The 24,762-nt window shown below is 46.1% G+C and overlaps 1 protein-coding gene across 1 annotated transcript; it reads right to left on the reverse strand.

Annotated features, from left to right (window-relative positions):
• Positions 1-771: 771 nt before the first annotated feature.
• On the reverse strand, positions 772-6,524 carry LOC311133938 (5'-AMP-activated protein kinase subunit gamma-1-like). The gene is made up of 13 exons (XM_084167562.1): positions 6,337-6,524; positions 5,376-5,424; positions 4,972-5,072; positions 4,790-4,871; positions 4,612-4,670; positions 4,337-4,382; positions 4,185-4,239; positions 3,910-4,036; positions 3,484-3,649; positions 3,332-3,369; positions 2,714-2,860; positions 2,387-2,492; positions 772-2,201 (listed from the first exon to the last, which is right to left on the reverse strand). The coding sequence occupies exons 1-12, from the start codon at positions 6,343-6,345 to the stop codon at positions 2,388-2,390; spliced, it is 984 nt and encodes a 327-aa protein (XP_084023688.1). The 5' UTR covers positions 6,346-6,524; the 3' UTR covers positions 772-2,201; position 2,387.
• Positions 6,525-24,762: the final 18,238 nt, after the last annotated feature.

The following is a 24,762-nucleotide window of genomic DNA, read 5'->3' on the forward strand; positions in this document are numbered from 1 at the left end:
TAATGTCCCTCTCTATTCCCTGTAATAATGCTTCGTCCACAGTTGCTGATTCATGTTCACAAACGTGTGGTCAGCAGTCTCATTACCCTGACTTCAGGCTGTATTCTATCAGATCCGTGCTAGCCGACACCCGCATAGCAGTTGTTTTGGCGGTGGGAGATGCAACTGCGTTAGAGCTGTCAAATCCACAAGCGGCTCCCGGCATTATACCTAAAGCGGACATTGCCATTGGCTGCACAGTTTGTATTTGTATTTGAGGATCCCATTTAGCTGCTGCCAAGACCGCAGCTACTATTCCTGGGGTCCAGCAACATAAAGGCAGTTGCATTAAGATAAATCCCATGCAGCCGTTTTTACAGGTTCAGACACTGGAATATGTGATGTAATCTACATTGATTAGGTTGATTAAAATCATTTTGTTTAATGATTTTCAATTTGAGCGTCATTTCTATATAGCCTACACGTTCTCGTTCGGAAATTCTAATGCGAGTGAGACGGGTGTGGCTTCTTGACAATGATCACGATTTGAAAGCTCCAACGCAGTTACACTGCCGACACATCAGCTATGCGGGGTGTCGGCTATCGCCGGTTAATGCTTGATCTGATTAAATCTAGGCCATAGTGTTACATCACATCCTGCTCATCCCACAACCTCTCGCTGACCTACACCCACTCAGTTACACATCAACCCTACTGCTTCACCAAGACAAAACATTCAAAAGTGCATGTCAAAACGAATGGCAGAAAACTGCAGAAAAACACAACCCCATGTAAGATAAATAATATGTATTGCTCATGCATTAAATTAGAACTTCAATTCACATGAGTAGTAGAAAAAAATCGTATTCATACTAAAAGTCAATTTTGAAAAATAAAATTTTAAAATGTACTGAGTCAATGGCCCAAGGAAGTCCTTTTCATTCATCGAGATTGGTTTGCCCTCGGAATGTGAAAAAGGAAAGTGCTGGAAGTAATGAAAGGCTCAAACTGAATCCTATAACAAGGATGAAAGAAAATGGAATATAGCCAGGGCAATAAGGTCATGTCTAATGCTTCACTGATCTACCTCAGGAGCGCTTACAACAGCCAATCAGGAGACTAGAAAAGGTTCACAAGCAAAAGTGACCGACTCCATCATGATCAATCCACACACTCACGCTACATGTTGTTGAAAACTTTCTAAAATAAATCTTGTTGGGATTGGGAAATGAGTCAAACTTAAAAGGCAAAATAATTTATCACGTAGCTTTAGAAGGATTTTGAAGAACAAGGCTAAGCAAGCCCTAAAAACAACCCCATGTTACTGCCACACCATGAACCATTCCTCCAGTCTTCTGGGTCAAAATAAATGTGTGTCAAGACAAACAAGCACACCATTTTTTTTTACATTTTGTTACATTTACATAAATATTCAGTGGTTGTGCATCAATATATAAGGAGTACAACTCTAAAAGGACATCTTCTACAGCAGTTCCATCTCCGACATTCCAGACTTCACATACTGTAACCAAGGCAGCAGAGTTTCCATTGTAGATTTTTATATCTTCAAGTTCCACTGTGACATTCATTAACCTGTGATCCATGATTGGCTGGCTAGTCGTGCTTTAGAGATTCCAGACCTATGGATGATGGGTAAAGGAATGCTGCTCAGTTTAGGGCCAGGGTGGGAAGTGACTGACTCCTCTCTCCAGTGTATCTTCAGACCAAATGGGAGAGAATAGGTGGGGAATGGATTTGTCTGAGAAGTGGCAAATTGATCCCCTTCATATAACTACACATCATTCCTGTACTGTATAGGTCCACCACCTGCACATACAGAGGTTGTGTTTGGCTTCCCAGAATGGACATACAGCGCCACTCCATTGGCCACTTCTGGACCTGTTTCTTGTTTGGGTCTTTTTGGTTGCTTGGGTTTTGGCTTGGTTTACAGTGTTCCTGTATGTCCCTTGTTACTGTATGTGTCTATATTGCTTGATTGAGAAAGTCAATGGGACTTCACATTTTTATGGAGAGAGAGAGATAGAAAGAGGTCCTCCTGTGTTCTAGACGTACATTTGTACATGACGGGATATGTTGAATTTCTTATCTTTCCCCTCTCTCACGTCACTCCTCTTCCTCCCTCTCTTCCAGGATCCTCATCTTCTCTATCCTTCCTGATCTGTTTGGGGGAATCTTTCCTTTATCACTTCCTCAAGCAGTTCCTGAAATACAAAACACCAGATGAATCTCTTTAGTTCACCTTGACAATGATTTAAATCCTTTATAAATCACAAAACAATTAACAGGTGAGACGTCGCCTCTCAGGGACTGAGTTGAAGCTAAATTACATTGACATTGTTTTCATTTGATTTATCAAGGTCAGTGCATAGAGCAGGTTTGTGTTTACCTTAGTCTGCTTCTTCATTAGTGAGAACCAGTGCCTGGAGGATGTCTGAGAGAGAGACAATGCCCTTCACCACCTCCTGCTCATCAACCACCACCAGCCTGTGCACCTGAGAGAGAAGAGAGAAAAGAGATGGAGAGAGAGAGACAGAAAAACAAACCATATGTTACACAAACTAAAGGCCAAGGCTAGAGTTCAGCGCCTGTGTGTATTTTACATTATGGTTGTATGTACTACTTGTATTGACCTTGACAAACGCCCAGGAAACTGTTTAAATTGTCGACCCAAACAGTAATAGTGTATTCACAGGTGTGTCTCCATCTCCCTCACCTCTGCCTCCACCAGTCTGTTGATGATGGACTCCAGTGTGTCGTGTGTGTTGCAGGTGAGCACTCCCTCAAAATTCTGAGAGCGGTGCTGCAGGGCTTTGGTCACAGTCACATCCAGGTTGTTGTACGTCTTCTCTGCTGCTAGGTTCTGTGTGGGGGACATTATTACTTCTCAATGCTGCTCGTGTTTGCTACTGTATTTGGATAGCAGAGATGAAAACACACAGACAAACACATACTTTCATCTAGGGGTTAATTGATTCCAGTGCAGAGTGAGCCCACCTGCTCCTGTTTCCCCAGGCTAAAGGCTAATAAACCCCAGCCAGTCCGCTGGTTGATAACAGCCAACAGGCTCTATATACTGCCTGCCCACTGGGTAAGAGACCCATTGATCTAGAACAGGAGAGACTTACTTTGGTCTGCACTGAATTCTTTGCCTTTATAAAATACTCTTACAGCACAAGGATACAGACAATTCTGGTTACGGTCTTTCTGTTTCGTCTCTTTGTCGGTCTCTCACAAACACCCACAATGAGCTAAAATGACAATATTTTCTGCTGACCAGTGACTATTCTGTTTAAAATACGGCCCATTGGTAGCACAGCTGTCCAGTACTTACAATGACATCGAATTTTGAGTAAATGTCCACCACTCGTCCTGTGTGTGAGAGAGAAATAGACACATGGGTACATGAGTACTACCTACCATTTACAACAGGAGTGTCTGGGTCAGACATGTTTAACAAACTGTCCCCTCGTCTCCCTCACTAACCATTGTCATCGACGACAGGCAGGGCAGACACTCTCTGGTCCACAAAGATGCCCAGTGCTGTGTAGAGGGGTGTGTCAAAACGCACCACTGCAATCTTATGGAACGTTCCGATGCCCAGCTCCTCTAGAGTCTGGCCTAAGAAGGCAGGTTTTGCCATCTCCGATATCTGGGGAAAATAACACACAAGGTTCCACTAATGTAAGTGGCTTGAAAAACACATAGAAATGAAACACGGTATATTACCTCACAACAGAATCAATAAACACTGGGTGTGGACTTCATTAACAAGGCCTACAGTCATAGCACTGCTCTTGTCTTACCTTATCTACTGCTGAGAATGAGACATTGAGATAGCAGGTGATAAAATGTGGTAAAAGAGATTAACGGGGAGAGTGTAAGAAAGAGAGGATCACAAAAAAGACTCACAAAGAGCTTGAGGAATTTGAGGATCCTCTTGTGAGTGAGGATGTAGAGGGTGTTCCCTGTCAGAGGGTCGATCACAGGAAGTCTGTGGATCTTATTCTTCAGCAGAGAAGACACTGCATCATACAGACTGAAACGGGGAGGGAGAAAGCAGAAATTGAAACACATTTGTGTCAGTATCAAACATTAGTGCCAGTAAGCACCTGAATTGAGCTCAAGCTGCTTTGACCAACTGTGCAGTGACAACCCTCAACATTTCACCATGGCAGTAGACCTACCTTGCGTTAGGGGATATGCTGACGAGGGGCTTGAAGGAGTCTTGAAGGTAGACTTCTATGGTGAAGGAGAACAGAATAGGCAATAGTTAATCCACTGGCACTCCAGAAGGCTATCAGTCACTTATTGCTACACAGTTAATGAATGCCCTTACCTCTCCACGTCTCTATCTTGTGCTCCTCCAGCTCATATATCTGCACCTGAAACATTAGAACAGGAGAAAGTGCTGACTAACATAACAATGGGGGTGAGAGGCATGAAGGTCAACTGTTCATTAGACAGAAGGATGAGTGCTGCAAATCACGTGTCGCGCCTTTCCACGCTCCACCACCACTATGATTCAAAATGTGAAATTGAGATAGGGTATGCTGTAAACAAGAAAACTTAGAAACTGTGGAAGATAAGGACAGGCTGAAAGCTAGGACTTACCAAAGGCGACTTGTAGTAGCGATGGAGGATGATGATGAAGTCTGTGATTGTCAGCATACCTGCAGTGAGAGATCAGCAGGAGAACAGGGTCACCAGAGTCCAACAGAACTCTCCTCATTGTGCATTTCGAAATCTGCCAAAAGCCCAGCCAATAGAAGGTGATGGACTCTCTTCTTACCTACAAAACACTGCTTCTTACTGTCCCAGAGTGGCGCTGCTCTCACCCCATTGGACACCAGAGCGAAAAACGCCTTCTTTACCTATGGAGAGATTAACACAGTTATACACACAAACACAAAGCAGCATCTTTGGTCTAGATTTATTTGACAGGAAGAAGTTAAAAGCAGGACGTGGTCTTGCCTGCAGTGAAGTATCGAACACAACCAACTTGGAGCTGGTAGGGACCAAGTCATAGCACCGATGAGACTTCATAAACCGGGTGTAGACATTATACTCTGGGTCTGAGGAGAATGAGGAGAGGGAAAGGGTTCAACTTACTGTCCATTCCTTATATGCATTTACAATTGTAATATTTTTGTATTTAAAAGAGCTGCCTCAATAGATTCCAGAATGTATTACAATGTCACACTTTCAGGATTCCTTCCTACACATGCAACAGAATGCTTTTAAAACACTAAATGTAAAAAATTAAATAAAAAAAGCACATGAACTATTTCTCATGATGCATAGGATTAAGATTGCCCCATCATGCTTTCATTGATGTCTATTACACTATGCATTAACAGTAAAAGGTGGCTCTTTACCTTCTAGAAGTGGCTCCTTTTTACAATCCACATCAACAGCAAGTGGAATCTGAAAGAGAGTATAGGTTCATTGACTCATTTCCCCTAGGTGAGGCAAAATTCCAAGGAAATTAAATCACTTATGTTCTCTACAAGGCTTTTTATATTCATTACCACCAATGTGTTAGTCATGGCTAATCATCGCATAATTATATCAGGAATATAAAGTAGCCAACATACTGCTGTTTGAAAGCAGTTCAATAACGTTTGTTTGCTCCTCCTAAGCAGCAACAAACACTGCCGGGCACAGGTGCACTGCACCAACACAAATGGCATTATTTAGCCACTACTAAGGCATGGGAGTCATTGTCTGACGGTCCTTGTCGCATTTACATATAATAACTTTTGGACAGAAAGGTAGACTACAAGCTTAGCTGGATCATAGCTAGGATACTAGACAGTTCCTGCTGTCAATGTAACGCTTTACATGACAGCAGTCAAGTTTTCCAGATTTTGGACATTTACAAAGCTATGTGTCACTTGCCACATCATCATATGATGCATTTTCGATCATCATGATGTGGCAAGTATCACCTAGTTCGCCATCTAGAAGACCTCTCTGAAATGATAACTAGGGCTTGACAATGTCAACAGCTAACCATGGCCTCCAATTTGGTTTTTTAAGAGGCCATGATGTAAACTAATACTGTAACAAGCTAACAGTAACGTTACTGGCTGGTATATGAAAACAACAGATGCAACTAACGTTAGCTAGCTAGTACGCTGGCTAGTTACGACACACAACCAAGTTGATCTTGCAAGTTAGCTAGCTGGCTTAGCCTGGCTAGCTAATAATGTGTCAACTTGAATGTAGTTGTAGCTAGTTAAACATCGAGTACTTTGCTTGGCTAGATAGCTATATTAGACTAACGTTACTAGCTAGCTAGTTTAGCCTTGCTCGCGGTGTAGCTAAGCTACTTACACACTCCATATTCCATTCACTGTCTCGCCCTTGCTTGATCCTGTAAGGTAGCGACGTAACCACCAAACTGTTTCTCACGACGGACTTCTTTCCGAGATATCTGTTTGTTAAACTGGAGCTAGACGAGAGAGAAGCATTAACACTACCCGGAAGCGCGAGAGATTGCCCCTCTACTTGACTTCCGATTACGCATGACCACGAAGAAAGGGTGCGTTTCCACTATAGAGTTCACAGTCACAAAGTCAAAATGTGCTATTATCGTAAAAATTCATGAAAACTAAAATTAGCTTTTTGGTCTTAATTTAAGGTTAGAGGTAGGCATAAGGTTAGCATTGTGGTGATTGCTGTAGGTTAGGGTTTAAAATCAGATTTTAAGAAGATCAATTGTGGGCGGGGTTTATGCATTTGTGGCTGTGATGGTAACTACTGACGACCAGGTGCCGTGGAAATCAAACCTTTGATCTGAAAACGTTGTAATATCTGAACCGATGGTCTAATTTAGGGATGAGCAATTTGCGGACCGCGGATCAATTTCCAAAAACGGTGCCCAGACCAAAAATAAATACATATTTAATTTGTACTTTTTTTAGGAACTCAGTCCAGGTCTCAACTTACTGTTGAGAGTTAGTATAAATACACAACTGGTGAAATTTCGAAATTTGGTTGTGCATCAGCAGTTTCTCTTGTTATGTCAGTCACTGACAATAACCACATTTCCATCCAGTTTTTATGCTAGTAAAGTCATACATTATATATTTTTTTTTTAAATCACGACAGCTACGATGGAAACAGTACTTTCGGTACAATTTTATAAACGCCAACAGATAATTTGTTCGTTGGACATGGTGGGATCTTTTTGTGTTGGTAAAATTAATTATGCGAGAAATGGCGGTGGAAACGCCTTTATGCGCAAATATTGATATAACAACCATCATCGCAATGAAATGGTGTGTCGCAGTGACGTCACCAGACCCGGGATTTCGGGGCTTTAGCCACGAATGATTTTGTCTCAGCCCCGAGTCTTTTACCCTGCCAGGATGGTGTAAAACTAGCTAGTTACCGGAGTGTAACTCCAGTTCTATGAGTGGAGCAGTGCCCCATAGGGGAGCTCTGCTCCTATTGGTTTACCCACTGCCCTAAGGCAGCACCAGCCTGAGACAAAATTATGCACACACCTGCAGCCAATAGGAGTACAGGTGTCCCTATAAGAGGGGATGCCTCCCGTCAATCAGCCTCCCGAGATATTTATCTTCAGCAAGACTAGAGAGGGTAAGTCCTATGGGGCTCCGCTCCACTCATAGAACTGGAGTTACACTCCGGTAACTAATCGTTCTATATCGTGGAGCTCCGCCCCATAGGGGAGCTCTGCTCCTATTGGTTTAAGGCGGAGCGTAGCGCTCCAAAATGTACTCCCTGCCGAGCCCAACACTTCCCATCAAAATGAAAAGGTCAGGCCTAGCAATGGCTGCAACCAATTCCCGCAGTACTGTAACCACTGTCACCCTACAAGTGTCACAATATACTGCGTCATCGGTTAAAAACCCGCCCCACCTAGTCCAATGGCAACACCAATGACTAGTGGGCAGATCACCAGAATACAGGCCATACTAATCTGTACTAGCAGATAGATGGTACCTCAATATCCTGTTACAATACTACCGACCACTAATGGAATGACACAAAGTGTCGCTCTACATTGTGTACACGGTAGGCCGCCTCACTCAATCAATGGAACCCCATAGATTAGTGGGCAGATCCCAGAACATGATTCATACTAATCTGAACAAGCAGATAGATGACGTCACATTCCGTCAAATTGTCATGACCGGTCTAATAGTATCGTAACCAAGTTACTACTATTATCCCCCATCATTCCGCCTCACTCCAGTGAATCACTGGTGGGCAGATCAATACATGCCCTCTACTGTACTGAACCTGTCAGTCAGGAGTCATGCAAAAAATATGTCCTTCTATCAGAAGCGGACCTGATAGAGACCCTGTCTCCACAGTCCTGCATTCCTCTCCTCCTAGCTCAAAGTCTCCCTTCAGCCACGCTGAGTACAGACTGAGCCAAAGAGTTAGAAGACATATCCAAGAGATAGAAATGGATAAATGGAGACGGTGTTGACCATGACGCCGCTCTACATATATCCTCTACCCCTGTTCCTCTGAAAAGGGCAGTAGAAGCTGCTACTCCACGAGTGGAGTGAGCTCTGATACCCTGAGGCAATTGTCGCCCCGCTGCCTCATAAGCTGTGTGTCTCAATGAGACAGACGCTGTTTCGAAAGTGGTCTACCTAGTGCAGCAGCACCATGACACACAAACAGCTGAGGCGATGACCTAATCGCTGCTGTGCGCTCGACGTAACACGCCAAGGCGCGTACTGGGCACAGGCGATGGAGCCTTTCCTCACTCCTCCCTCTATGAGGAGGAGGAGAAAAAGCCCACAGCTCCACGGCCTGTGATCTATATGAACTCCTAATAACCTTCAGCACAAATGCCGGGTTAGGACGTAACACCGCTCTGCTCAGATCGCCATTAATGGCCAGGCAGTCGGGTCTCGTCGAAAGAGCACACAATTCACTAACACGCTTAGCCGTAGTCAAAGCGAGCAACAGTGTTGTCTTCAAAGACAGCATCTTGAGGGGTATTTGATTCAATGGCTGAAACGGCGACTTACATAGCGCTTCGAGTACCAAAGCCAAATCCCACTGAGGAAGCGTGGCTCTAGGTGTTGGCCTAAGCCGCCGCATTCCTAATAGGAAACGTTTCACTAGAGGGTGGCTAAAGACATTGTCTCTGCCAAACCCCTCGTGACAAGCTGAAATCGCCGCTGCAAACACCTTAATGGTGGCGGGCGATCTCTGCTTGTCAAACATAAGCTGTAGGAAAGAGAGAATACTCTCAACCTGACAGCTCATGGGGTCTACACCTTGTGTGACACACCATTGTGAAAACACGTTCCATCTACTGGCATACATCTTAGAAGTGGAACTGGCACGTGAACCCTGTATGGTCCTGATCACCGCATCAGATAACCCACGGCGCTCTAGCCTGTCCCTCTCAGCAGCCAGGCCTTCAGTGGTTGGCCGATTATTGGCAACTGCCCTATCGTGCCCCCCGCCTGAGACAACGCGTCCTGTCGATGTGGAATTGGCCAAGGTGGCGCAATCAACATCTGACTCATCTCCGCAAACCAAGGAGCCCCTGGGCGATCGGGGCTACCAGTATCACTGACAGCCCTCCTGACCTCACCCTGGCTAACAGTGGAAGAATGCAGGACAGCGGAGGGAATGCATACAGAAGAACTCTCGGCCACGGGTGGTGCGCAAAGGCGTCTCTTCCTAGTGGCGGTTCTTCCTGTTCCCTCAGAGAGAACCATAGGGGACATTGCGCGTTCACACGTGACGCGAATAGATCCACCTCGGCTCTCCCGAACTGTTCCCAAATTTGGAGAACAATGTCCGGATGCAGACATCACTCGTCGTCTCGAGGACCCCCTCTTGACATGAGGTCTGCTCCTACGTTCAAGTAGCCCGGAATGTGTGCTGCTCTCAATGAGCGAAGGTGCTCGTGAGCCCACAGCCACAATTCCTCTGCCGCCCGATGGAGAGCAGGAGACCTGACTCCTCCCTGGCGATTTATGTGGGCAACTGTGGTCCGGTTGTCTGACCAGACCAGCACATCGCGACCCCGAAGGGTACACGCGAAGTGGGTCAAAACCAGTCAAAACGTTTCCAACTCCAAGAGGTTGATGTGGCGACTCAAAAGAGGCCACACACCTCCTATCGCTTGGGTCTGACATGTCCCTCCCCATCCCGTCAGAGACGCATCTGTGAACACTGGGATGTAAGAGGACACTTTGCCTATCGGGACTCCGAGCGGGTTTCTCCAATAGTTCAGATCTGCACTGAGCGAGAGGGGAACCACCACCAACCGATGACGTTGACGCAATGGGTCTAGTCTTAGTTGGGCGAACCATCGCTGCATCCTGCGCATGTGCAGGAGTCCCAGCGGAACCACAGAGTGGGCTGACGACATGAGACCCAAGAGTGACATGATCGACAGTGCCGTCACCGTGTGATTCGGACGACACTTCCTCAGGGCTAGCAACAAGGCTACCCTTCGGGGGTTCCGAAATTCGAGCCCTCATCATTACAGTGTCTAGCTGTATCCCCAGGTAGACAATCTGATGACTGGGCCAGGGCGCGCTCTTTTTCCAATTCACAGCGAACCCCAGACGTGTGAGATGAATCACTGTCTGTGTTGTGTGAGTGATCGCCAGCTCTGCTGATGGGGCGAGAACCAGTAGGTCGTCTAGGTAGGCTAGTAGCCGTATTCCCTGACGACGCAACGGTTCCAATGCCGCCTCCACACACTTGGAAAACGTGCGAGGTGCCAGGGCGTACCCAAATGGCATCCTCGTGTATTCGTACGCCACCCCTTGAAAGGCGAATCGCAGAAACTTCCTGTGACGCGGCTGTACCGGCACATGAAAGTACGCGTCCTTTAGGTCTATGCTCGTACAAAAGTCTCCTTTCAGACATTTTGTCGTTAGCATTCGAAAGGGCCGTTTGGTTACGCTCTCGTTGAGAATGCGTAAATCCAATATTGGCCTCATTCCCCCCGTCTTTCTGGGCACCAGGAAGTAGGGCGAATATAGCCCCTTGTTCCTTTGCTCCTGGGGAACCACTGTGACCGCCTCCTTCGCCAAAAGTTCCGTAATCTCTGAAACCAGAGCGGCCACTTTTTTGGGCGTTTTCATCACCGTCTCCACCACTCCCCTGAATGGGGGTGGGGTCCGATGGAATTGGAGAGCATAACCCTTCTGCAACGTCTGTTCTAGCCAGCGTGAGAGGGTGCAGCTTCGCTGCCACTGCCAGCAATACAGAGAAAGCGGCCGAGCGCGAAGCTGTGGTACATTCAGTAGGAAGGACCGGTATTCCTCTATGGCCCTTGCCGCCGCTGTTCCTCGACACTGAGGTGGTGGAACAGCCCAAGGCGGGCCTCCCATGAAAGGGAGAGGAAACATTAGTGCGTTCTGAACCCGAAGGGGGGGCAGAGACGTCAGTTAATCTCGTAACCATCGTATTCCTGCCCTCCGTGAACGCAACGCGGGTCTGAATTGCACTGACCGAGGCCACAGCCTGCGACAGGGCACCATCCCCAGCAAGCGATTGCGTCATCGTAGATGACTGCAATTCGCTATTAGAGCCCCTCACTACAATACTCCTAGGAGTCTGTAATATGAGGTCTCTATGAGGTAACACAAGGCAGTGCCTTGATACCTTCTTAACCTTCACCTTCTGTGTGTGTTCAACTCTGCACCTCTGGTGGGTTGAGTCACGCTCAGTGTGGTGAGTATTAGCGCGTTCTGTGAGAAATGGGGGCGCCGGTACGTTGGTTATTCCCGTAACCTTCGTAGTCCGGCCCTCCGTGAACGCAGCATGGGTCTGAATCGCACTAACCGAGACCTTAGTCTGGTGGGTTGAGTCACGCTCAGTGTGGTGAGTATTAATTAGCGCGTTCTGTGAGAAATGGGGGCGCCGATACGTTGGTTATTCCCGTAACCTTCGTAGTCCGGCCCTCCGTGAACGCAGCATGGGTCTGAATCGCACTAACCGATACCTTAGTCTGCGATAGTGCGCCATCCCCAACTAGCGGCTGTGTCATCATGTCATCTGACTGAGACTGTAGCCTGCTATGAGAGGCACTCACTATAGCACTCCTTGGAGTCTGTAATGTGAGGTCTCTTTGAGATAAACCAAGACAGCGTCTTGGTGTCTTTCCTCCTTTCACCTCCTGTGTGCGTTCAGCTCTGCACCTCTGGTGGGCTGAACTACACTCAGTGTGGTGAGCATTGGCGCGTTCAGAAAGAAGTGGGGGCGCCGATACACTGGGCACCTTCGTGACTTCGTGAACGCAGCATGGGTCTGAATCGCACTAACGGAGACCTTAGTCTGTGATAGTGCGCCATCCCCAAATAGCGACTGCGTCATCATGTCAGAGTTTGACAGAGACTGCTGTCTGCTATGTGAAGGACTTCTTATACTTGAAGTGTTATGTGTACCTACTCTGAATGCCTGTTCAGCAATGCACCCTTGGTAGGCTGAACGGCGCTTAGAGTGGTAGGGTAGAGAGGGTGAGATTTGAACGCTCTCTGACGTATTATGGAAAAGGGGCTCTTTTTTGACAGAGTCAGGTGGAGCCAACTCTTTATTCATCACATCAACAAAAGCAATAACATCATCACCCATCCCTTCAACCGAAGGGTGGGGGGGAACAGTGGTCACGTTCGAGGAAGACGTGTCCTCCATTCGCTCCCCCGCGTCCCGTCATGTGCGCCTCCTCTTGTGGCCTCCCTTAGGGGCCCAAGTCGGCGTCCTCACCACCTCCCTCGCCGGCTGCAACGGGGCCACCGTGGCTGCTGGAGGGGCTGGGCCCGCTCTCCTGCCTCCTGCGGCCGCCGACTGGCGCCGGATACACCGCCTCGCCGTATATCCTTGTCTACTCTGGGGGGCGGAAGTGGATGGTGACGGTGCAGGGCCTAACCTCCTTGCCAGTGGCAGGTGTCTGGCCAACTGCTTATTTTCTTCGTCCAGCTTCGAAAACCTCTCAGTCGCCTCTTTGACGGCGACTCCAAAGAGCCCGTCGTCAGAGAGGGGGGCGTTCAAAAGGGACGTCCTGTCCGCTTCCTTCATGGTTGTCAGGAACAACCAGAGGTGTCGCTCTGCGACCACCGAGGTGGACATGGACCGCCCCGAGCAGACGGCCGATGCATGTGTTAGGTGTAGGATGGCGCCAGAAATCCTGGACGCCTCCTCCACCTCCTCTGGCTCCAACTCTGTCTTACCCGTGGTTAAACGGGACAGAGCGGCTGCCAAGAGGGCAATGTTGTTAGCTGCTGCTACAGCTTGGACTCCCAAATTGAAGGACTTCTCTAACAGCTGTGCTGTGAGACAGTCCTTCTGAGATGGCAACATGGCTTTTCTGGAAGAGGGCCAGGGACTCGAACCCGGTACGAGATACGCTACCATGGCGCTCTCTAACCTGGGGATTCCCTTGGCTTGGCCCTGGAACCTTCCCTCCACTCTAGTGAATGGGAGGTACAATTTAGCCGGCGAACGCGCCGCTAAAGGTGCCTCCCATGAGCCCTCAACGTATTTTGCCAATGAAGGCATGGCAGGAGCCAGTGGCTCTGCCGCTCTTCTTGGCCTGGAATAAGGGCCGCCCTCCATTAAATCAACCTCCGGTGCGGAGGGAACAGGGGGCAGCGGTATCTCCAGCCGTCTGGCAGCTCTCTCAATGAGACCCGGAAAGTCCGTCCTCAGAGACGCTGCGGCGAAGGACAGGGCTTCTGATTTCTTAGAGCCCGTGTCGTCATCACCATAGGAACTACAAGCCCTCTCGCTAACCAAAGGAAAGGGGGGCTTGAATATATGAGGGACGGGGTCTGACTGTTCCATAGGAATGTCAGCCTCTTCCTCATAGTCCCTATCATCCCCTGGGTCTGCACCGTCAGATGACGCCTCTGAAGCAGAGGCTAGTATTGACAACACGTTCTCTAGGGGGATATCCTCCCTAAAAAACGCCCAGCGCTGCTTCCTCTCCTTTGTAGAAAGGAGGGCGCAGGAGGCGCAGTTAGGGGGACTGCAGACGCCCTCTTTGGCATGCTGGGACCCTAAACACACGAAACATAAGTCGTGGGAGTCACCGGCCGCCATGGAGGAGCATCTGCATTGAGCTCTGAAAAGAGCTTTTGGGGGTGGAAAATCTCCTGGTGCGCTCATTTTAGGACGACGTTGATGAACTGGAAATCGACAGCGTTTCTTCGTCCTGAGTCTTCTCTTCGTCTCTTCTTGGCTTCTTCAGTCTAGTCCAGTCACTGAAGATAAAGGGAGGCTGATTGAGGGGAGGCATCCCCTCTTATAGGGACACCTGTACTCCTATTGGCTGCAGGTGTGTGCATCATTTTGTCTCAGGCTGATGCTGCCTTAGGGCAGTGGGTAAACCAATAGGAGCAGAGCTCCCCTATGGGGCGGAGCTCCACGATATAGAACCTGCATTTCTGTGTACGGCGGAACTTTAGGAGGCGGAGTCAAAGTGGTTTTCCAAAGTCATTTTTGATTCGTCCAAATAAATTCTATTTCGGCGCGCGCGGGCAACTGTTAATTCTCTGAGGGAGAGAGCGCAAAGATGAGAAGGAGAACCGGAGGTAAACTTTGTTAGCCCATGATGATGTTATTGACCTCACAGTAATCCAGATTCGAGTAATTTACATTTCAACATGTTGACTCAAAAGCTGCACTGACAGATAACTTAAAGCTAACTAACTAACGTGAGGGACTACCCAGTCTAGCTAGCAGTGCTGCTTCATTAGCAACATTGCACATTTTATGAGCATGGTTTTGACAGTACTGTAAAAAAGGACGTCTTGCTCCTCTCCTCTCTACCTAACTTCCCCTCACAGTCAGTTCAGTTTCCCTTAAATCCCGTTAGTTTGGCTGCTCAGCCTATCTATGTATCCCTCACCCATCAAAGCCCTGCAATTCCCAACCAATCAGAGCGCTTGGAAATGCGCATCTGGACACTGCACCCGCCACTCAGGTCAGAGTGTTATTGTCGTCCGAAGGGGGAAGACGCATGTTTCTGATGACTTTTTATTGTCGACTGAAAGTTGTGCGTGCATCGAAATAACCACAACAATAAGATTCCAAGTCATTCAGATGACCAAAATCATATAAACATCTTCAAAGGAAGGAAACAGCTGTGTGTGTGTGTGTGTGTGTGTGTGTGGTGGTAACTATCAAGAGTACAGTGATGGCCTTCAACATCATGTTATAACCGGACAGCACTATAGAGGACAGAACCAAACCAATCAGTTAGAAGTATATAGCGGGTGAGGGCATTCACAGCCGACCGCTCAGACGGGTGAGGGCATACCAGCCAACCGTTTTTACCTGGTCCTTCCAGCCGGATTTAGTGACCAATAGTTTTTTTTTACATGGTCCGTCATTTCTCCGGATTTAGCGACCAATAGTTTTTACAAGTACAGTTATTGATTATCTATCTGGACACTGAATCCAACTGCTGGAGCTCTGTTCACCACCCGACAAAGTATCACTAACTAACCAATTACTTTCTAATCAAGTACTGTCCAAATATGCAAAAAAATTACTAATAAAGATAGCTAGCTAACTTAGGCTAAGATGACGTTAGCTACTTTTGGTAACGTCAGCTCAATTAGCTAGCTGTTGAAAAAACAGCTGGATAGCGGTTACAGTGGTGTAAAGTACTTAAGTAAAAATACTTTTAAGTACACAAAAAAATAAAATAATGCATGCATGACTGTAAGTCGCTTTGGATAAAAGCGTCTGCTAAATGGCATATTATATTATATATTATATAAGTACTACTTAAGTCGGTTTTTTGGGGTATCTGTACTTTACTTTACTATTTATATTTTTGACAACTTTTACTTTTACTTCACTACATTCCTAAAGAAAATATTGTACTTTGTACTCTATACGTTTTCCCTGTCAACCAAAAGTACTCATTACAGTTTGAATGCAGGACAGGAAAATTGCCAAATACACACACTTATCTAGAGAACACGTGGTCATCCCTACTGCCTCTGGTCTGCCAGACTCACTAAACACAAATGCATCTTTTGTAAATAATGTCTGAGTGTTGGAGTGTGCCACTGGCTTAGGATCCCAATGACCCAAGACAGAATGCATCATGACAATTGACAAAGATATACATAATAACACGCTTGGGAAAGAGTGAAGTCATAGACAGGTTTGCACCTACAGTTTAATTTGATTTAATTTCTAATCTTTATGGATGGACTAACATCCTAGTACTGTGTAATATAACTCGCAAACATTGTGAATATTTAGTTGGAGAAAGGATTGTATGCTGGTATGTATATGTGTGTGAAATTATGAAGTGTTGTTACTACAGGGGTGTAGGCGGGGGTGTATTTGTTTTTGTGTAATTGTCTAGGTAGAAATATTGCCCTGTAGCTAATTGACCTTAGAATCTGTGATTTATTACCACACATATTATAAAATCATGATTTTCAAGCGTGTTTGGTGCCTGCGTTTGTACATATTATCTGTAAAAGTTCTGTGCACAGCGCATGGAATAAAGCAGTGAGATAAGCAACATAGCGTTTTGTTTCTGTAAAATGTTCACTGCTAGTGTGCGAGGCCAAGATTGTAGGGTGCTTGTCTTCAGGGCTGAGCCCCGGATGTTCTGAATGTCTAGTGACCTCCCTCCCAGGTGTGTAGTCCTCCCACTACAACTAGTGAAACCATGCAGTTAATAGAGCCCCACTGTGGAGTTGTCATAATACCCATAAAAACTAGCAGTCAAACAGGGAAAGGGATCCAATCGTTTTTCCACCATTCATTTTTCCCATAGGGAATTTTAGAAACACTTAAAATAAGGGCAGTGTTTCGTGTAGGATTACACTGGCGTGACGTTTTGATAACCATGTAAATGTCTCTTAGACAAGGTGACTTTTAGCAATATATTCAGCTCTATTTACTCTCAGATTTGAAAATACTAATTAGTATAAAAGTAGACATCTTGCAAGACTACTAATCCCTGCAAGCTCCTGCACGTCATGTCTAGCAGACAGCTTTGCTAACAGGTATTGTGTCAATTTAAAACTTGCACAACACAGTTCACAGAATTGTCCATTTAAAGAAATGTAGCCATTTTATTCATTACTACATTTAGCTAACATTAGATAGTTAATCCAGAGATTCTTACCTTTGCCTCGATTCGGCAGTCTCGTCCAGATCATCATGGCATTTGTAGTTCTTTATGATAGCCACATTAGCAGCCAATTAGCATTTCATTTTTGGGAAATATATTGATAGAAATCACATTCTAGAGATATTTACACAGTTATCAAAACAACAGGCCAGGGTAAGCCTACACGAAAACATAGCCTTTATTTTAAGTGTTTCTAAAATCCCCTTTGGGAAAAATGAATGGTGGGAAAACGATTGGAACCATTTCCTTGTTTGACCGCTAGGTTTTATGGGTATTATGACTCATACTGTTGTACACTATTAGACTACAGATTAAATAAGCAATGATGAACTTCACAGGGTTGGTGAAAGTGCACGGTGATCTTGATGCTCCTTTCCAATAAATATCGAGGGTCTTATTCTGGTGACATGATGATCGATGCTTGACTACCGTTTGACAAATAAAAATATTCTCCATTATCCATAATAATCTCATCATGTAGACTAGCCTACCCACACAGCCTACCCGCACTGTATCAGCGAGCTGTTGGCTAGAGCTCACGTGCCAAGACCAGTGTAGGCACATTTGCTATTTAACGCAACAGTTTTTGTGACAAAACTATCAGTAGAGTTGAAAATGCGATGGAAACACATTGAACTTGAAACATTGAAAGTTCAGCGAAAAAGTACATTTTGTGTGCACTACATCATCACGCACTGATTTATATCTTCAACAAGTCGTTTGGAGGAAACACCACTGGTGGGGAAATATGCATATTTTCTTAATGCATATTTTAGAATATTCGCATGAAAATCTGTCGCCAATTGGATGGAAAACTAACTACTCACTCGATTAGCCATGTCAACTAATCATTTTTAGATTGATAAATTAGTCTATTGCCGAATACTGACCAGGCACGCAGGGCACGTACCCAGGGGCTCTGACCTCCAGGGGGCCCCATTGAGTTTGTTAGTTACTCTCACTCAGATACCATATTAACATGGTTTAAGTCATGGCAAAATGTGTAGAATTGCTGGAAATTCATTTACAAATTCAGTAGCATGTATTCATGGATGCCAAGGGAAGCCAGGCATCCCCAAAAAAGAAAAAAAAAAGACAAAGAAAAAAACATAAAATACTTTATCTTTCGGCTCTGTGTTTCATAATTTACCTTCAATTTGCAAGAGACTGAATGTATCTCACCGGAGAAAGCATCCAAGCGAGTGAAACAGTGCCCCTCTGTATGTGTAGCCCATCTATCTGATGCTGTCTGGTCAAAAAAAGCATTACATTGTTGCCGCCCGTAGCATTGAATGCAAGGGAAGCCATCGAGCATTTGGCCTCCCTTGATAAAAAAAAGTATAAAATAATAGCCAATCAGCATTGAGCTAAACATAAACTGAGTGACCTCAACTGTGAATGGTCCTGGCGCACCCAAAAAAAAGTTTTAAGGAACCCAGTTGGGATTTGGCTTCACACCAATCACATCAAAAGCCAAATGTCATTTACAGAAAAAACTTGAATTGTTGCATCTCGCTGTGTTGTTGTCCTCCGGTGGCTAGCTAGCTAGCTAAAATTGGCCTTTTCCTAAATTAGCCATGGATGGAGATAGGGATTTGGACTTGTGGTTTTACTTAATTCTCCGTACTGGCCAATGATTATAACGGCGATTCTGGTCAAACCATAAATTCATACATTGCCTGAGAGGATGGATGTTCAATATGTAGAGCTAGATGTACAGTTGAAATCGGAAGTTTACATACACCTTAGCCAAATACATTTCAACTCAGTTTTTCACAATTCCTGACATTTAATCCTAGTAAACATTCCCTGTCTTAGGTCAGTTAGGTTCAACACTTTGTTTTAAGAATGTGAAATCTCAGAATAATAGTAGAGAGAATGATTTATTTCAGCTTTTATTTATTTAATCACATTCCCAGTGGGTCAGAAGTTTACATACACTCAATTAGTATTTGGTAGCATTGCCTTTAAATTGTTTAACTTGGGTCAAACGTTTCGGGTAGCCTTCCACAAGCTTCCCACAATAAGTTGGGTGAATTGAAGGTCCTCAAGAACACAGTGGCCTCCATTATTCTTAAATGGAAGAAGTTTGTAACCACCAAGACTCTTCATAGAGCTGGCCGCCCGGCCAAACTGAGCAATCGGGAAAGAAGGGCCTTGGTCAGAGAGGTGACCAAGAACCCAATGGTCACTCTGACAGAGCTCTAGAGTTCCTCTGTGGAGATGGGAGAACCTTCCAGAAGGACAACCATCTCTGCAGCACTCCACCAATCAGGCCTTTATGGTAGAGTGGCCAGACGGAAGCCACTCCTCAGTAAAAGGCACATGACAGCCCGCTTGGAGTTTGCCAAAAGGCACCTAAAGACTCTCAGACCTTGAGAAACAAGATTCTCTGGTCTGCTGAAACCAAGATTGAACTCTTTGGCCTGAATGCCAAGCGTCACGTCTGGAGGAAACCTGGCACCATCCCTACGGTGAAGCATGGTGGTGGCAGCATCATGCTGTGGGGATGTTTTTCAGCGGCAGGGACTGGGAGACTAGTCAGCATCGAGGCAAAGATGAACGGAGCAACATACAGAGAGATCCTTAATGAAAACCTGCTCCAGAGCGCTCGGGACCTCAGACTGGGGCGAAGGTTCACCTTCCAACAAGACAATGACCCTAAGCACACAGCCAAGAAAACGCAGGAGTGACTTCGGGACAAGTCTCTGAATGTCCTTGAGTGGCCAAGCCAGAGCCCAGGCTTGAACCCGATCAAACATCTCTGGAGAGACCTGAAAATAGCTGTGCAGCGAAGCTCCCCATCCAACCTGATCTGCAGAGAATAATGGGAGTAACTCCCCAAATACAGGTGTGCCAAGCTTGTAGCGTCATACCCAAGAAGACTCAAGGCTGTAATCGCTGCCAAAGGTGCTTCAACAAAGTACTGAGTAAAGGGTCTGAATACTTATGTAAATGTAATATTTCAGTTTTTTTAATTTATTAAATTGGCAAATATTTCTAAAAACCTGTTTTTTCTTTGTCATTATGGTAATGTCTGTAGATTGATGAGAAAAAAAATAATAATTTTAGAATAAGGCTGTAACAAAATGTGGAAACAGTCAAGGGGTCTGAATACTTTCCAAAGGCACTGTATATGCAAAAGTATGTGGACCCTTCAAATTAGTGGATTTGGCTATTTCAGCCACACCCGTTGCTGACAGGTGTATAAAATTGAGCACACAGCCATGCAAACTCCATAGACAAACATTGTCAGTAGAATGGCCTTACTGGCCTCCTGAGTGGCGCAGCTGTCTAAGGCACTGCATCGCAGTGCTTGAGGCGTCACTACAGACCCGGGTTCGATCCCAGGCTGTGTCACAGCCGGCCGTGACCGGGAGACCCATGAGGCGGCGCACAATTGGTCCAGCGTCGTCCGGGTTAGGGGAGGGTTTGGCCGGCTGGGATTTCCTTGTCCCATCGCGCGCTAGCGACTCTTTGTGGTGGGCCGAGCACCTGCAAGCTGACTACGGTCTCCAGCTGGACGGTGTTTCCTCCGACACATTGGTGTGGCTGGCTTCCGGGCTAAGCGAGCAGTGTGTCAAGAAGCAGTGCGGCTTGGCAGGGTCGTGTTTCGGAGGACGCATGGCTCTCGACCTTCGCCTCTCCCGAGTCCGTAGGGGAGATGCAGCGATGGGACAAGACTGTAACTACCAATTGGATATCACGAAATTGGGGAGAAAAAGGGGTAAAAAAAAAGTATAATAATAAAAAGAATAGCCTTACTGAAGAGCTCAGTGACTTTCAACGTGGCTCCGTCATAGGATGCCACCTTTCCAATAAGTCAGTTTGTAACATTTCTGCCCTGCTAGAGCTGCCCCGGTCAACTGTAAGTGCTGTTATTGTGAAGTGGAAATGGCTAGGAGCAACAACGGCTCAGCTGTGAAGTGGTAGAACGACACCGCCGAGTGCTGAAGCGCGTAGCGCGTAAGAATCGTCTGTCCTCGGTTGCAACACTCCCTATTGAGTTCACAAGCCTAAGATCACCATGCGCAATGCCAAGTGTCGGCTAGAGTGGTGTAAAGCTCGCCACTATTGGACTCTGGAGCAGTGGAAATGCGTTCTCTGGAGTGATGAATCACGCTTTATCGTCTGGCAGTCCGACGGACGAATCTGGGTTTGGCGGATGCCAGGAGAATGCTACCTGCCCGAATGCATAGTGCCAACTGTAAAGATTGGTGGAGGAGGAATAATGTTCTGGGGCTGTTTTTCATGGTTTGGGCTAGACCCCTTAGTTCCAGTGAAGGGAAATCTTAACGCTACCGCATACAATGATATTCTAGACGATTCTGTGCTTCCAACTTTCCTGTTTCAGCATGACAATGCCTCCGTGCACAAAGCGAGGTCCATACAGAAATAGTTTGTCGAGATCGGTGTGGAAGGCCTGCACAGAGCCCTGACCTCAACCCCATCGAACACCTTTGGGATGAATTGGAAGGCCGACTGCGAGCCAGGTCTAAACGCCCAACATCAGTGCCCGACTTCACTAATGCTCTTGTGGCTGAATGGAAGCAAGCCCCCGCAGCAATGTTCCAACATCTAGTGGAAAGCCTTCCCAGAAGAGTGGAGGCTATTATAGCAGCAAAGGGGGGACCAACTCCATATTAATGCCCATGATTTTGGAATGAGATGTTTGACGAGCAGGAGTCCACATACTTTTGGTAATGTAGTGTATTTCACGGTGGCAAGGTATATGAACTAACAGGTTATAGAGCAAAAAACACTATTATCACAACACATACAGTGGGGGAAAAAAGTATTTAGTCAGCCACCAATTGTGCAAGTTCTCCCACTTAAAAAGATGAGAGAGGCCTGTAATTTGACAGACAAAATGAGAAAAAAAAATCCAGAAAATCACATTGTAGGATTTTTAATGAATTTATTTGCAAATTATGGTGGAAAATAAGTATTTGGTCAATAACAAAAGTTTCTCAATACTTTGTTATATACCCTTTGTTGGCAATGACACAGGTCAAACGTTTTCTGTAAGTCTTCACAAGGTTTTCACACACTGTTGCTGGTATTTTGGCCCATTCCTCCATGCAGATCTCCTCTAGAGCAGTGATGTTTTGGGGCTGTCGCTGGGCAACACAGACTTTCAACTCCCTCCAAAGATTTTCTATGGGGTTGAGATCTGGAGACTGGCTAGGCCACTCCAGGACCTTGAAATGCTTCTTATGAAGCCACTCCTTCGTTGCCCGGGCAGTGTGTTTGGGATCATTGTCATGCTGAAAGACCCAGCCACGTTTCATCTTCAATGCCCTTGCTGATGGAAGGAGGTTTTCACTCAAAATCTCACAATACATGGCCCCATTCATTCTTTCCTTTACACGGATCAGTCGTCCTGGTCCCTTTGCAGAAAAACAGCCCCAAAGCATGATGTTTCCACCCCCATGCTTCACAGTAGGTATGGTGTTCTTTGGATGCAACTCAGCATTCTTTGTCCTCCAAACACGACGAGTTGAGTTTTTACCAAAAAGTTCTATTTTGGTTTCATCTGACCATATGACATTCTCCCAATCCTCTTCTGGATCATCCAAATGCACTCTAGCAAACTTCAGACGGGCCTGGACATGTACTGGCTTAAGCAGGGGGACACGTCTGGCACTGCAGGATTTGAGTCCCTGGCGGCGTAGTGTGTTACTGATGGTAGGCTTTGTTACTTTGGTCCCAGCTCTCTGCAGGTCATTCACTAGGTCCCCCCGTGTGGTTCTGGGATTTTTGCTCACCGTTCTTGTGATCATTTTGATCCCACGGGGTGAGATCTTGCGTGGAGCCCCAGATCAAATCAAATCAAATCAAATGTTATTGGTCACATGCGCCGAATACAACAGGTGCAGACATTACAGTGAAATGATTACTTACAGCCCTTAACCAACAGTGCATTTATTTTAAACAAAAAAAAAGTGTTGAGAAAAAAAAGAGCAGAAGTAAAATAAAGTGACAGTAGGGAGGCTATATATACAGGGGGGTACCGTTGCAGAGTCAATGTGCGGGGGCACCGGCTAGTTGAGGTAGTTGAGGTAATATGTACATGTGGGTAGAGTTAAAGTGACTATGCATAAATACTTAACAGAGTAGCAGCAGCGTAAAAAGGATGGGGTGGGGGGTCAGTGCAAATAGTCCGGATAGCCATGATTAGCTGTTCAGGAGTCTTATGGCTTGGGGGTAGAAGCTGTTGAGAAGTCTTTTGGACCTAGACTTGGCACTCCGGTACCGCTTGCTGTGCGGTAGCAGAGAGAACAGTCTATGACTAGGGTGGCTGGAGTCTTTGACAATTTTGAGGGCCTTCCTCTGACACCGCCTGGTATAGAGGTCCTGGATGGCAGGAAGCTTTGCCCCAGTGATGTACTGGGCCGTACGCACTACCCTCTGTAGTGCCTTGCGGTCGGAGGCCAAGCAGTTGCCATACCAGGCGGTGATGCAACCAGTCAGGATGCTCTCGATGGTGCAGCTGTATAATTTTTTGGGGATCTGAGGACCCATGCCAAATCTTTTTAGTCTCCTGAGGGGGAGTAGGCTTTGTCGTGCCCTCTTCACGACTGTCTTGGTGTGTTTGGACCATGATAGTTCGTTGGTGATGTGGACACCAAGGAACTTGAAGCTCTCAACCTGTTCCACTACAGCCCAGTCGATGAGAATGGGGGCGTGCTCAGTCCTCTTTTTTTTCCTGTAGTCCACAATCATCTCCTTTGTCTTGGTCACGTTGAGGGAGAGGTTGTTGTCCTGGCACCACACGGCCAGATCTCTGACCTCCTCCCTATAGGCTGTCTCATCGTTGTCGGTGATCAGGCCTACCACTGTTGTGTCGTCGGCAAACTTAATGATGGTGTTGGAGTCGTGCCTGGCCATGCAGTCATGGGTGAACAGAGAGTACAGGAGGGGACTGAGCACGCACCCCTGAAGGGGCCCCGTGTTGAGGATCAGTGTGGCAGATGTGTTGTTACCTACCCGGGGACATTATCAGTGGTCTTGTATGTCTTCCATTTCCTAATAATTGCTCCCACAGTTGATTTCTTCAAACCAAGCTGCTTACCTATTGCAGATTCAGTCTTCCCAGCCTGGTGCAGGTCTACAATTTTGTTTCTGGTGTCCTTTGACAGCTCTTTGGTCTTGGCCATAGTGGAGTTTGGAGTGTGACTGTTTGAGGTTGTGGAGAGGTGTCTTTTATACTGATAACAAGTTCAAACAGGTGCCATTAATACAGGTAACGAGTGGAGGACAGAGGAGCCTCTTAAAGAAGAAGTTACAGGTCTGTGAGAGCCAGAAATCTTGCTTGTTTGTAGGTGACCAAATAATTATTTTCCACCATAATCTGCAAATAAATTCATAAAAAATCCTACAATGTGATTTTCTGGAAAAAAAATTCTCAATTTATCTGTCATAGTTGACGTGTACCTATGATGAAAATTACAGGCCTCTCTCATCTTTCTAAGTGGGAGAACTTGCACAATTGGTGGCTGACTAAATACTTGTTTTCCCCACTGTAGGTTCTAATATGGCAATTTCTTCCTGGCTTGGCTTCTCCAGTGTTTTTACCCACACACTGCTAGTGTTAAAACTGCAAAAGTGTCTCTCCACCCAATGGCAAAATGGAT

Source organism: Coregonus lavaretus (assembly GCF_964263955.1).
Source record: "Coregonus lavaretus genome assembly, chromosome: 8".
NCBI classification, from domain to species: domain Eukaryota; kingdom Metazoa; phylum Chordata; class Actinopteri; order Salmoniformes; family Salmonidae; genus Coregonus; species Coregonus lavaretus.

What these genes read in the sequence shown, in the direction of transcription:
- LOC311133938 (XM_084167562.1), bottom strand. An exon ending in AAAGGAGCCACTTCTAGAAG is followed by an intron (nt 5,073 to 5,375) that starts GTAAAGAGCCAC and finishes CATTCTCCTCAG; the next exon opens with ACCCAGAGTATAATGTCTAC. An exon ending in GCTACTACAAGTCGCCTTTG is followed by an intron (nt 4,383 to 4,611) that starts GTAAGTCCTAGC and finishes CTAATGTTTCAG; the next exon opens with GTGCAGATATATGAGCTGGA.